Here is a 12382-nt window from a genome sequence, read left to right as displayed (position 1 = left end):
CCTGCTCTAAATCACACCTCCAGAAAGTAGGGAGATCTGGATTTGGACCCCACCTCCTTGGACGCCACAGTCTGAGGTCTTAACCACTGTGACTTGACTGCCAGACCTCCCATAGCTGCTCTGTGCACAGCCAGCCAATGTCCTTCTGCTGTGCCCCTTTCTTACTGGACATCCATGACCCCTCAGTTACTAGATGACCCAAGTGAGGCCATCCACGCCAAGGTGACTGCCATGGTCTCATAGGTAGGATGTTTGTCCAGTTATCTGGCTTGGATATCAACCCACACCCCACTGTACAGATAAGGAAATTGAGGCTCACAAAGAAAGTCAATGGTGAGGCCAGGACTGGGGCTGGTTTCTCCTTCCACACATCCCATGAGCTGCCTCTGCTATTTTGAGACGTGTATTATAGGTCTTATTGGGTCTCTTCTCTGGCCAGTATCTGTCCCCGCCAAGAGAACAGATCTGCTTCTTCAGCTGGGCAGCCTCAGCCGGGTCATCTGGTGGGATCACAGGGGCCCAAGAGCCTCCGTGCCTCTTCACAACAGTCTGCCTCCCCTGCTTAGGGATACGGATCCTGCTCCCGCTTGGGAGTCCCTGACTGCCCTGACTGCCAATCCTTGCTGTTTTGCAAGGCTGTGGGATTTGTTCTGGGTCTGAGCTCTGGTTCAAACTGCCCCACGGGTCCCATGCAGCCTCCCCTGTTGCCGGATCCACTCCCAGAGAGGCGCAGAAGGAAGGCTGCTCTTGGAGACCGGCCCCAGTGGGTCAGCCTTGGGCCTGGCAGTGAGATTCCCTGAGGCCACTCAGCAGGCAGCAGGGCCAGCAGCCGGGGACACAGCGAGGGGCAGGTGGCTCCATCCCTGCAGCTCCAAGGCCCCCACGTCCGGAAGGAACTTCATGGATCTAGCACAGCACAGGCCTTCCTGATTGATGGAGGGCCAGCAGTGGGGCAGGAAGAGAGGGAGCTGATGGGAAGGCCGGATGGAAGGAAGGATTGAGGAAAGAGAGAGAACAGCAGGGAGACAGACAGAGACGGGGAGCAGGGGAGACCAAGAGACGCAGAGAGACACGGCAAAGAGACAGATGAAACAAAGAAATGCTCCCTGCCCTCCAGGCTCACGGTTGTGAAAGAGGCAGAGGGACACAGGAGCTCTCGTTGCAAGCAGATTTGGATGCCCCGTCATACTGACCCAGTGGCTGTGAGGACTGAGATGGGAGAAATTCTCTCTGCTCTGGGCAGTTTTCCCAAGGAAGTGGGCCTTGAACTAGGTCTAGAAGGATGGTGGGAATTTGGAAGGTGTGGATGGGAGCTGAGGAGAGCATCCAGGGGCTGGGCTGGTTTGAAAAAAGGCCAGAGGTGGGAGTGTTCACTGTGTCCACAGAGTAGGAAAGGTCTGGTAGGAGCGGAGTCTGGAAAGGGAGGTCAGGGCCAAACTGTCAGGAGCATGCAGAGCCAGGTGGAGAGGGCGGGCGAAACAGAGGGAGCTGCGGAGCCAGGAAAGCCAAAGCCAGGCTTTGCTGTGGGAGGGCAGGGCCGCGAAGGAGCCCAGGAGCCGCTCGCAGGGCGTAGTTATCTATAAATGTGCTCCAGTGTATTTTGCATGTAATAAAGTCAAATTAGAAGGCTTTAATTTTTTTCTGACTGCAGGAATAATGCATATCGGTTATAGGAAAATTAGAAAATATAACATCATTAAAAACGGAAAGTAAAAATAACCCATAATCTCGCCACTGTGTTTGGAATATTAAGCAAAAAAGGAAACATTCCCTCTTCACCCTCCGCCAGTGTCATTTGATTCATTTAGTCTCTACTCACTTACTGAGCACCTACTCTGTGCCAAAAACTAACTAGACGAAGAGCCTTACCATGGCTAACCCTACATTCTAGTGGAAGGAGGAGTAGCATATGACACCTAATAAATGTAACAACTAGGTAAATATATAAAACGTTAGATGTTAAGTGCTATGAAGAAAGAAAATGCAGAACAGGGTGAGGGGATTAGGAATGCAGAGGGGAAGGGGCAGGGAGCAGATTCAAATATAGTGTTCCAGGGTGACCTTTTCCCAGTTCCACACTTTTGATATGATTTTATTGCATGCAAAATACACAGGAGCACATTTATAGATAAACGTGCCTTGGAATCTTTTTTAACAGAAATTATTATACTCTCCCTATTATTCCCAGACTTGCTTTTTTGCCTCTCTCTCTTAACTGTGTATCCTGGACGTCACCCCAAGTCCGTGCGTATCTCCTTGGTTTTCCTTCAGTGCTGCACGGCATTTTCTTGTGTGGCCACGTTCACAATTTGTTTAGCAAGTCCCCTACTGATGGACAGTTGGCTGGTTTCCAATCCTGAACAGTTTGTTTTGTGGTATTTGGGCTGAGAAGGGGCAGGTCCAGAACCGGAATGCAGAAAGGGCTGCCTTGACGTCTGCGTGACTAAGAAGGAGATGCGGGCCTGAGGCTGTGAGGGAAGGGCCGAGGGCTGCGGGAAGCCCCCCCTTCCAGCACCCGTGACCCCTGTGCTCACCCCCTCTGACCCTGCTCCTTCCTCCCTCCAAAACCACCCCCTGCCTCCTGACTTTGCAGCAAGGTGCGGTGAGCGGCTTGTCCGTGGACTTGTGTGTGGGTGCACACGTGTGCCTCTCAGCAGCCGCCTCCTGGGCCCTTCTCTTCCCCACGTGCCTGGCCAGCTCATCTCTCGGTGGCTGGAGAAGGAACGCCTCCCAGCTCTGCAGGCCTTTGCTTGGTCAGCACTGAACTGTGGTTAGAGGACTCAGCTTCTCAGACCCTCACTGTGCACCCCGAGGATCCAGACTGCATCGCATCACACAGTGAAAACTCAGGGACCTTGCTGTGTTGCATTCTTCCCAGGGGGTTTCCAGCAGGCCCACTCCGTTGTGCAGAGGGCTCTCAGCTTCATCCTATAGAACCATTCCACGCGCCCCCGCTCGGGGGAGCCCCTGGCCTCGTTCGCTGCGCCCTCCACCCTGCCCTGGCCTCCCCCAGCTCCCCACGGTGCAGATGGCCCGCCAGGCTCATAAATCAGCGTTTCTGCTCACAGCCCTTGTTGAGTGCCCCACTGGACCCCGGTTGCTCTGAACCGACATCCCAGCCCTGCACACCCACCGCCTGTATCCCACACCCAGGCTCACTGGCTCCGAGCGAGCACGGAGCTGAGGCAGCTCTACCAAACCCAGTAAGTGAAAACAAGCGCCAGTAATCTCCTTGCCCCACCAGCCCCCCGTCGGGGGCTCACCCCCTAAGCCAGCCCACCCCAGGCTTTGATGGCACCCCCAGCCCCTGCACATACACCCCTCCTTCCTTTCAGCTGATGGTTTGCAAGTGACTCAGAGCTGCCTCCAAGCCGGTTGGTGCTCATTTAAGGAAGGAAAATTCAGTGGCCCACACAAAAATCGCTTTATTAAAGTGCAAAAATCTTCCCCCAGCTGTATTCCCACCATCTGTTTTGCTTGTAAAGCTTCTGAAAAGCGCGATTCTCTGTGCCTCCTTGGCCTTTGTCCTTTAAAAGCTGCCAGAGGCGACTCCCTGCTGCTCTTAATGGGCCCTCCTCTGCTCACCAGCTCCCTGCCTGACACACTGGCCCTGCAGTCTGGCCAGCTTAAAGGCCCCCTTGCCTGTGCAGCTGCGTGAAGACTTGAGATTTCTGGGGCAGCGGGAACAGCGGGACCTGGGGGCAGGAGCCTGGGTTTCAGTCCTAGCTCAGACACCTGCAGGTCACTGCATCTTGCCAAGCCTCAGTGTCTACATCCGGAAAGTGGGGATAAACGCTCCCTCTCGGAGTAATTGGGAGGATTCAAGCCAGCCACACCTGTGAGAGCTCCAAAGTCCCTCCCCACATCACCCCCCCCCCACCGTCTCCTCTCCCATCCACCCCACCTAACACACATGCTCACACCCTGCTTCTTCCACTTTGAGCTTCTCCCTGATCTTCAACACACATGCCCTTTTCATACCTCTATACCTTTACCTGTGCTGTGCCCTCTACCTGGAATGCCCCTTCCTTCCCTTCTCTGCCTCACAAGCTCTTGTTCCTCCTGAATCCTCCAACGAAATGACTTTTAACACCCACCTCTCTCACCAAGTGGTACCAATACTATGGGTGCACTTTCCCAGTTTCTTATAACATAATCACTGTGTTCATTGCCCTCATGGGGCTCGGCTCCTCCAGGATGGGGCCTGGGTCTGTGTCCTTCCTGCTAAATCCCAGATCCCTGCGTGATGCTTGGCCCATGGTGGGCTGGTCATTGGGGTGGGGTGGGCAGTAGAACAAGGGTTTAGCAGGTACGGGCTTTGGGATCAGATACTCCCTCTCTGGGTAACTGTGAGCAATTCCCTTCTCCTCTCCAAGTTTCATCCCCCTTGACTCTAAAATAGAAATGATAAAACTAGTACCTTCTCATGGGACTGCCGTGAGGATCCAGTGCCCTAACACTGAGAATCGCCTGGTACAGTTTGGGGTGCATACTCTCTAGCAGTATTGCCAACAAGCAAAAGCCCTTTGGGAACTGCAGGGCGTGCCCCCATGTCTAAGAGATGATGAGGACGAGGTTGCTGAGGGTCCAAATTGGCCGGGGCAGGGCTGACATCCAAGCAAGAGCTGTCCTTCCTGGATGGGGTAGAGGTCCCTTCTTACAGAGGAGGAAACGGAGGACCCAAGTCGGCAAAGTAATCAGTGACGAAGGAGGGAGTCCTACTGAGATGTGCTCTCCCCGCGGCTGACTTATCTCCTAGTCCTGCCCCTCCCTGGGTCTGGAGGAAGGGAGGAAGCAAGATTCAGAGGCAGGATGTAAATTCGTGATTGCCTATGAATATTCGGCAACTCTTTTGAGTTATTTGTGGCACTTCTGTCAGGCTGGAAAATGTATTCATGTAGCTGTTCTGTTGGCATAGGTGAGAAACATTTGCTCTTCTTTGTCTCCTTTTTTTTTTAGTAGAAAAGTGTTTATTTATTTATTTTTTGCAGTACACGGGCCTCTCACTGTTGTGGCCTCTCCCGTTGCGGAGCAGACGCACAGGCTCAGTGGCCATGGCTCACGGGCCCAGCCACTCCAGGGCATGAGGGATCTTCCCGGACCGGGACATGAACCCGTGTCCCCTGCATCGGCAGGCAGACTCTCAACCACTGCGCCACCAGGGAAGCCCAAGTGTTTACCTTTTACATCTGCCATTTAATTTGGGTGCTGAACACCCTAAAAATGCCACATCTCTTGAACCTCAAGAGACTGCTTCAAAACAGTAAAAGAGGGACTTCCCTGGTGGCGCAGTGGTTGGGAGTCCACCTGCTGATACAGGGGACACGGGTTCGTGCCCCGGTCCGGGAAGTTCCCACATGCTGCAGAGCGGCTGGGTCCATGAGCCATGGCCACTGAGCCTGCGCGTCCGGAGCCTGTGCTCTGCAACGGGAGAGGCCACAATAGTGAGAGGCCCATGTACCGCAAAAACAAAAACAAAAAAACAGTAGAAGAGGGGGCAGTTGATACCTCCCCAATCCTATTTTCACCCCCTTCCCCCAAAATGAATTATTGTGGAAGGAGGGAGCGGGGCAGTAGGAGTTTATGAGAAATGTTTTCTGGCTTAATAAAGCCAACCCCAGAACCAGCAAGACCAGGCCTGGAAGGGGAGAGTCTCCGCAGGAAGAGAAGCTGCACCGCGTCTTCAGGTCTCTGCACTGTGTGCGAGTCTCTGCTCCAGTGGCCTCTCTCTGGTGCTGCTGCCCCATCGCGGGCACAGGGGCAGGGGCTACTCACCTTTGACACTTCCGGACGGTAGCAGCTGGTCCCTGCCCTCGATAATTCACGGCAGCCCGAGAATGGAACGCTACAAAGAGACTTCTCTGGAGGTCTTGGGTTGGAGGCAGTAAAAGAGAACCAAACACAGGGAGGCTCAGGAAGTGGATGATGTGACTGTCAAGGTGCACTTTCTTCTGGAAGCCCCGGACTGACGCACCGGGACTTGGGGAGAAAGATGCAGCTGAGTCCTTCCACGCCGTCCTGTCTTAGCTCCCACCCCAGAGCAGACCTCTGCACAGAGGTGTCTGTACATAGATTCCCCACAAAGTCTAGACGTAGCTTCAACCCTTTTCTAAAATATGGGAGCCCCTTTCATACGTGAAAATGTTTCACAGACCACCCTCGACCCCCATAGCAGCGATCATTGTAAAATCCACTGGTTGACAGCAGTGACCAAAAGCTGCTATAAATTTGACAGCACTCTTCAGTTTCACTTGTTTTCTAACAGTGTCTGTATGCATTAAGGGGAAAGTAGCACACACATGTGGGTGACATCATTTTTTCAGCCTACGAATGATGCTTGGGGGAGTGTATGGATTGGTGGATCCCCGAGCACCAAGCCCACGTCTGGTCAGCCCTGGTGGGTGACTACCGACGAGGGGGCTGCAGCCTCCCTCCTACATGTGCAGAGCACTGCCCTCTTCCCCAGGTGACTGATTGGAGAAAGGCCCCTCCCAGCAGGTGAGGCCCACCCCCCACTCCTCTCCACCCCAGTCCATCACCATTAGCCTGACCTTGCCTCGGTGACGGGCCTGTTGCCTTAAGCAGGGAGCTGGGGCCGGCTTTGACAATGCCTAAACACCTGACAAATCTTTCCAACCTGCTTCCTGCCAGTGATGTAACACATCGCTTTAAGGATGTGTGCAGATGGATTCACCATGAATGTTCTCTGAGCTCCACCACCGTTCGTTTTTGTAAACAGCTCAGCTTTGTAGGACGGTCTTTCTCGGCCTTTTGGTTCTTTGTCACCTCAGCTTTTATTTAGAGCTCGGCTCAAATGCTTTCTCCCCAAGAGCCTATCCCTCACCACCCTGACTAGAAAAGCCCCCAGCCTACTCTTACTTCCTTTTTATCCCATCACCCTATTTTTGTTTTCCTCACAGAGCTTGTCAATATCCGGCATTATTTGTTCATCTGTGTGCCTGTCTATCCCCACTAGAGTGGAAGCTCCCTAAAAGGAGGGTTATTCCCAGTGACGGCCCCTAGCAGACTATAAACATCCAATATAAATACAAATACGAATAAATGCGACACGCCTGAGATTACACAGCAAGTCAAATGTAAAGCTGAGATTTGTCCCCAGGTCTCCCAGATGCCCACCCCCCCCCCACCATGTCCTTCCCAGCATGCTCGGTAAGTGGTACAGCCAAGATCTGAACCCAGGAATCCAAAGTCAACATGTTTACCACCAGGCTTTACTCTCTTCCCTCCAAAATCCACTAGAATATAAGTTCTAGAAATGTGCTGTCCAATATGGTAGCCACTAGCCATGTGTGGCCATTTCAAGTCAGTCAGTTAAAATTAAATTGAATTTAAAATTCAGTTCCTTATCACGCCACTTCAAGTGCTTCGCAGCCATGGCTAGCAGCTACCGTAGCTGACAGAGCAGATAGAGGACATCGCCATCACTGCTGAAGTTGTCCTGGACAGCATTGCTCTAAAAGAGCAGGACCTCATCTGCCGTGTTCACTATTTCCCCAGCACTTAGAACAGTGTTCAATTCATATTTTTTATTAGGTGAGTGAATAAATGAATGATGATACTTTTGTGGAGAATCCCTCCCCGCCCCCTGCTCTGCAGCTGATCCTTTCATCCCATAGGGAAGGATGAGGCCAGCAGCGTGGAGGTGACATGGCCCGATGGCAAGATGGCCAGCCGGAATGTGGCCAGCACGGAGATGAACTCGGTGCTGGAGATTCCCTACCCGCGGGATGAGGACAGACTTCGGGACCAGGCCCCCCTGGAGGTGAGCAAAGGCATCTGGGCCTCAGAGCCAGAAAAGCAAGCCCCACCCATGGGCTGAAGCTGGATTCCCAGGAATCTGCAGACTTTGTTTCTAGAATGATGGAAATCATCTTAGCAAAGGGCAGGCTTCATAGTGACCCCTCCATGCGTAGTTTGCACACCAGTGTCACACCCACATCTCTTCTGCTCCTCGCAGAAATCCTGGCGTATTGGAAGGGCAAGCATTTTTCACCCATTTTATAGAGAAGGAAAACCAAGACCAAGAAAGAGAACCCACCAAAACCGCACAGCCATTTGTGAGCAGAGTTAACAGTTGGCCCCAGGTCTCCTGCTTCACTTCTGGTTCTTTCCAAAGCTTCTGACAAAGCTGTTGCTTCTGAGGGTGGGGCAGAGCCTCTGGGGGCTCCTCAGGGAAGAGCTCTGGACCACTCTCTGGAGAGGATCACGCCATTGTAGATAACAGGGGCCCACTTAAACTCACACAGAAGAGGGGGCTTACAGGGAGGGTTCTAGAGGAGCTCACAAAATGCAAGGGATGCTCAGGGTGAGAGCCATGGCAGCTCAGTGGCCCCAGGAGCTCAAAGACCTTTGCCATTAGTGCACTGGCTCTGGGGGGAGAATTATCCTTCCCCAGGAAGCCGCACCAGCACCCCATCATTTGTCTTTTCCAACAGTCAACATTTCTGTCTTGTGTAAAGTATTCTGTTTCGAGTCCCCAGCCACCCCACCTCCAGCCACCAGCCTGCTGTCTCTGAGACCTCCACATAGACACAGCAAAGCCTCCACAGCCCGGCGTGACCAGGCGCCAAAATCTGTCTCAGCCTCACTTAGTTCAGCTTTTAGCCGCGAAGCCTTTGAGTCCCTCCTCCTGCTGGGATGTCCACCTCTTGTCCAGCCAGCACTACCCAGAGGTGGGGGATGGCCTGGCTTGCAGGCACCCACCCCTTGTGAGTGGGCAAGGTTCTCAGAGAAGGCAGTGCGGGGAGTGAGCAGACACCTCTAAAAGCTTCTCCACCCCTCTCTACACTTTGCCTTCCTGAGACCCAGCCTGTCTCAGGGTGATGCCACAGGAGGCACAGACTCTGTTAGGTGTCCCAGCGCAGGCGTGTGGACCCCATGCAAGGGGAGTGAGCAGGAGTTTGCACGGGTCTGTTCGTGGCCTCCCCGCCCAGTCTCCTATTCTCAGTGCAAGGGAAGGGGCCTGGCAGGAAGGGGATCTCCCAGGCGCAGAGCTAAGAGCAGCCCTCATGGTGGGGTCAGGGTGACAGCTGCTCTGCGGCTGTAACTAGGAGGGGACCTGAGATGGGATCTTCTCAACTCACTCGTGTCTCTGCTTCTGCCTACCTTGCAGTGCGGCCAAGGATTCTCCCAGCAGGAAAATGGCCATTGCATGGGTGAGTTGCCTGCCGGTACCAGGGGACAAGGCAGAGGCCAGACTCTCACTGGGGAATGTTAGCCTGGGCCCTGGCAAGGCTCAGGTTGCAGACAAGGGGCGGAAGGGTGAGGAGGCGAATGTGTTGTTTGTCCCTGAGGCTTCAGATGCCAAGACAACCGCCAGGTGACTCGGCAAGGTGGGAGCGGTGGTAGTGACCAGCAGGCTGAATCACTGCAGCTCTGGGAATTGGCAGTGCTTCCCTGCCATGCATACAGAGAGCATGAGCGGGGGACAGACGCACAGCCATCCGGACAGAGCTCACAGGGAGGCCTGGCTCCCAGGGGGCCATGGGGGCTAGGGCGGGCGTGCGTCCCCCTTCCAGCAGAACAGCAAGCAAGGGGGCCGGTGAGCAAGGGTGGGCATGGCTGGGGGGCACTGGAGCAAACCAGAGTGCAGCATGTGCTCACAGTACAGAAAGGAAATTACAGCCTTGTGCAGTGCTGGCGGGCACGTAACTACAGCATGGCCAGGCTCCGTGAGGCAGCTCTGTGAGGGTCCAGGGACCTTCTAAAAGTCCCCCGAGGGTCTGGAACGGGCAAGGGGCAGCCTAGAGGCTCAGCACCCAGGTCTTCAACCCAATGTCTTCCATCCCAGGGACCAGCAACGAGGGGTCAGGCCAAGGATTCCACCTGCCCTTTAGATGCCCAGGCAGCTTTCTTCCCAAGTCCCCTCTGCAGATACTCATCAGCCCCAGGTGAATGCGTTTGCTACTGAGATGCAAGAGTAAACAAGAAGGACGCAGTCCCTGCCCTCTTGGAGCTTAGAGCCAGTGGGAGGGGCACACAAGTAAACAGCGATGACCACACAGCCTGAGCGGGGCTGGGGTGGGGGGGGAGGGGAGGGGACTGTGGGAGCACAAAGGTGGGATCTTAAACCAGTCTAGGGAGGGTCCAAGAAGGTGTCCCAGAGAAAGTAAGGTGTGAGTTGAGACCTGAAGGGTGATGAGGGGTTCACCCAGCAGAGGGGAGAAAGTGTTCCAGCGGAGGGCGCTGCATGGGCAAAGGACCACAAGTGAGAAGTGGAGGAGGATGGCTCGAAGGGGGGCTTGAGGAGGAAATTAGTCCCCTCCGCTCTTCATGTCCCCACAGACAGTGCATGTACACAGAAATTCCAGCTCCTTCCCCATGTGCTGGGCAGACCCCATGACACCCCCAGTGCAGCCGCCGCTTCCTTTCACCATCCAGCAGACATCTGTGTGCGTCCTACATAGCACCCCGCTCGGGGAGCTGGGGGTGCAGGCCAAGCACCTGCCCTGGAGGGGCGTCCGCTCTAGTCTGGGAGACAGGCCACAAACATGTTACCTGAACGCCGGAAGAGATGAGTTAAGAAACCTTCAAGCAAGGTGCTCTCTGAAGACTCTTCTAGATGGCGTGGACAGGGAGAGGACCTTTGAGCTGAGACCTGAAGGATGAGAAGGGTCCAGGCACAGAAAGACTGGAGGGAGGAGCTTTCCTGGCAGAGGGAAGGGTGGGAGCAAAGACCAGGATACAGGTAAAAGGCTTGGTGTGTCAAAGGGACAGGAAGAAGGCCAGTGTGCCAGGAGAGGATGGACGAGCCAAATGCCAAGTTAAGGAGGGTCTTGAGGCCCTAGAAAGGTGTCTGGACTTTGCTCTCAGGGCCCTTTGCAGTTAAGCAGGAGAGTATAGGCCAAACCAGCAGACATGGGACACATAATCAACTGAGCAAGGAACCGTCTGGGAGCCATCTTTGTTAAGGGCAACATAAGCCGCTCCAACATAAGCCGCTCATGACACTGGAGGATACAGAAAAGACAGGACTATCTTGATTCTTCCGAAGGAGTGAGGGAGGCTGGATGGGGTAAAAAGCATGTGGTTCACATTTTCAAATGATCACCTGGTTGCTGAATTGCAGACAGAATTGGAGGGAGGGGGGAAGCCAGGAGGCCGGGAGGGAGGCAGCTGCAGAAATCCAGGCAAGAGCTGCTGGTGGTTGGGGACAGGCTGGTGGCAGAGGAGTGAGAAGGAGGTGGCCAAATGGGAGAGGTACTGTGGGGGCAGAACTGACAGGATCTGTTGTTAAATCGCCGGCAGAGGTCAGGCAACCAGAGGAATCGGGGATCACGCTGATGTCTGCTTGAGCAGCCAAGTGACTGACAGTGGCGTTGATTGAGTTGGGGAAGATGGGAACAGGGGGCAGAAGATGCTTGAGGCCCAGGGGGGATCTAGAGTTCCATTTGGACCCAGTAAGTTTGAGATGCATGGTAGACAGATTTACAAGTCTGGAGCCCCAGGGAGAGGTCGTGGCTGGAGTTGGAAGTTCTGGAATCATCCATATATGAAGGGACCACCTAGAGAAAGTGTGGTAGATAGAAGAGAAGACCCCGGACCAAGCCTGAATGCCCCCCACGTGTAGAGGTAAGTACAGGAGGAGCCAGCCTAGGGGACTGAAGCGAGGAACTTGAGGCCCAGAAAGAAGAAAGGACATGCCCATGGTCACGGTGGGGGAGGGGTGGGTAGCAGAGCCTAAGCAAGGATCCACTGCCCACAGCCCCCAGTGAGTGGCTCCCCTTGCCTTTCAGACACCAACGAATGCATCCAGTTCCCATTCGTGTGCCCTCGAGACAAGCCCGTGTGTGTTAACACGTACGGAAGCTACAGGTGCCGGACCAACAAGAGATGCAGTCGGGGCTACGAGCCCAACGAGGACGGCACAGCCTGTGTGGGTGAGTGGAGCCCCTGCCATAGTCCAGTAGCAAAGGGAACTTGCCTTCCACTGGGGAGCTCTGGGAGGCCCCAGATCCAGGTCCCCAGCCCCTGCCTTCCCCTGGCTGGAGGGAGTCTCCCTAGACCCTCGTGGGGTCTCCAAGGAAGACCATAACAGAGGCTTGGAGAAGCCCTACCACTACTGCCATCATCTGAAGGGCCCCTGGGGCGCTGTGTCCTGGCCAGAGGCTATTGCTCTTCTTGTTTCTCCCCTTCTCACATTTCCTAAAACTAATGCTCCTACCTTAAGCTCAGCCCACCTTTTCCTACCTGGGATATAGACTAACCCCTACTACTCACCTTTGTCTGAATTTCTGAACTGCTGTTTGTCTTCTTCCTCCCAAACGCTTCCCCGCACCCACACCCCACCCCCACCCCCTTTCTCCTTTTCCCATTTTCTATCTCTCTGCCCCATGCTTTTTGCAGCTCAAGTGGCCTTTTT

At 54.4% G+C, this 12382-nt stretch overlaps 1 protein-coding gene across 3 annotated transcripts in view; it reads left to right on the top strand.

Annotated features, from left to right (window-relative positions):
- Nucleotides 1–12382, top strand: part of CRTAC1 (cartilage acidic protein 1) — a 154398-nt gene that overhangs the window by 120188 nt on the left and 21828 nt on the right. For all 3 annotated transcript variants that reach the window (XM_032607785.1, XM_032607783.1, XM_032607784.1), the window contains exons 12-14: nucleotides 7638–7783; nucleotides 9134–9176; nucleotides 11757–11900. In XM_032607785.1, coding sequence (XP_032463676.1) covers nucleotides 7638–7783; nucleotides 9134–9176; nucleotides 11757–11900 — 333 coding nt within the window. The remainder of the gene's footprint in view (nucleotides 1–7637; nucleotides 7784–9133; nucleotides 9177–11756; nucleotides 11901–12382) is intronic.

This window comes from Phocoena sinus, chromosome 16 (genome assembly GCF_008692025.1).
Source record: "Phocoena sinus isolate mPhoSin1 chromosome 16, mPhoSin1.pri, whole genome shotgun sequence".
In the NCBI taxonomy this organism is placed as follows: domain Eukaryota; kingdom Metazoa; phylum Chordata; class Mammalia; order Artiodactyla; family Phocoenidae; genus Phocoena; species Phocoena sinus.
Note: the sequence above shows the minus strand (reverse complement) of the source record. Positions and strands in the feature narration are given on the sequence as shown.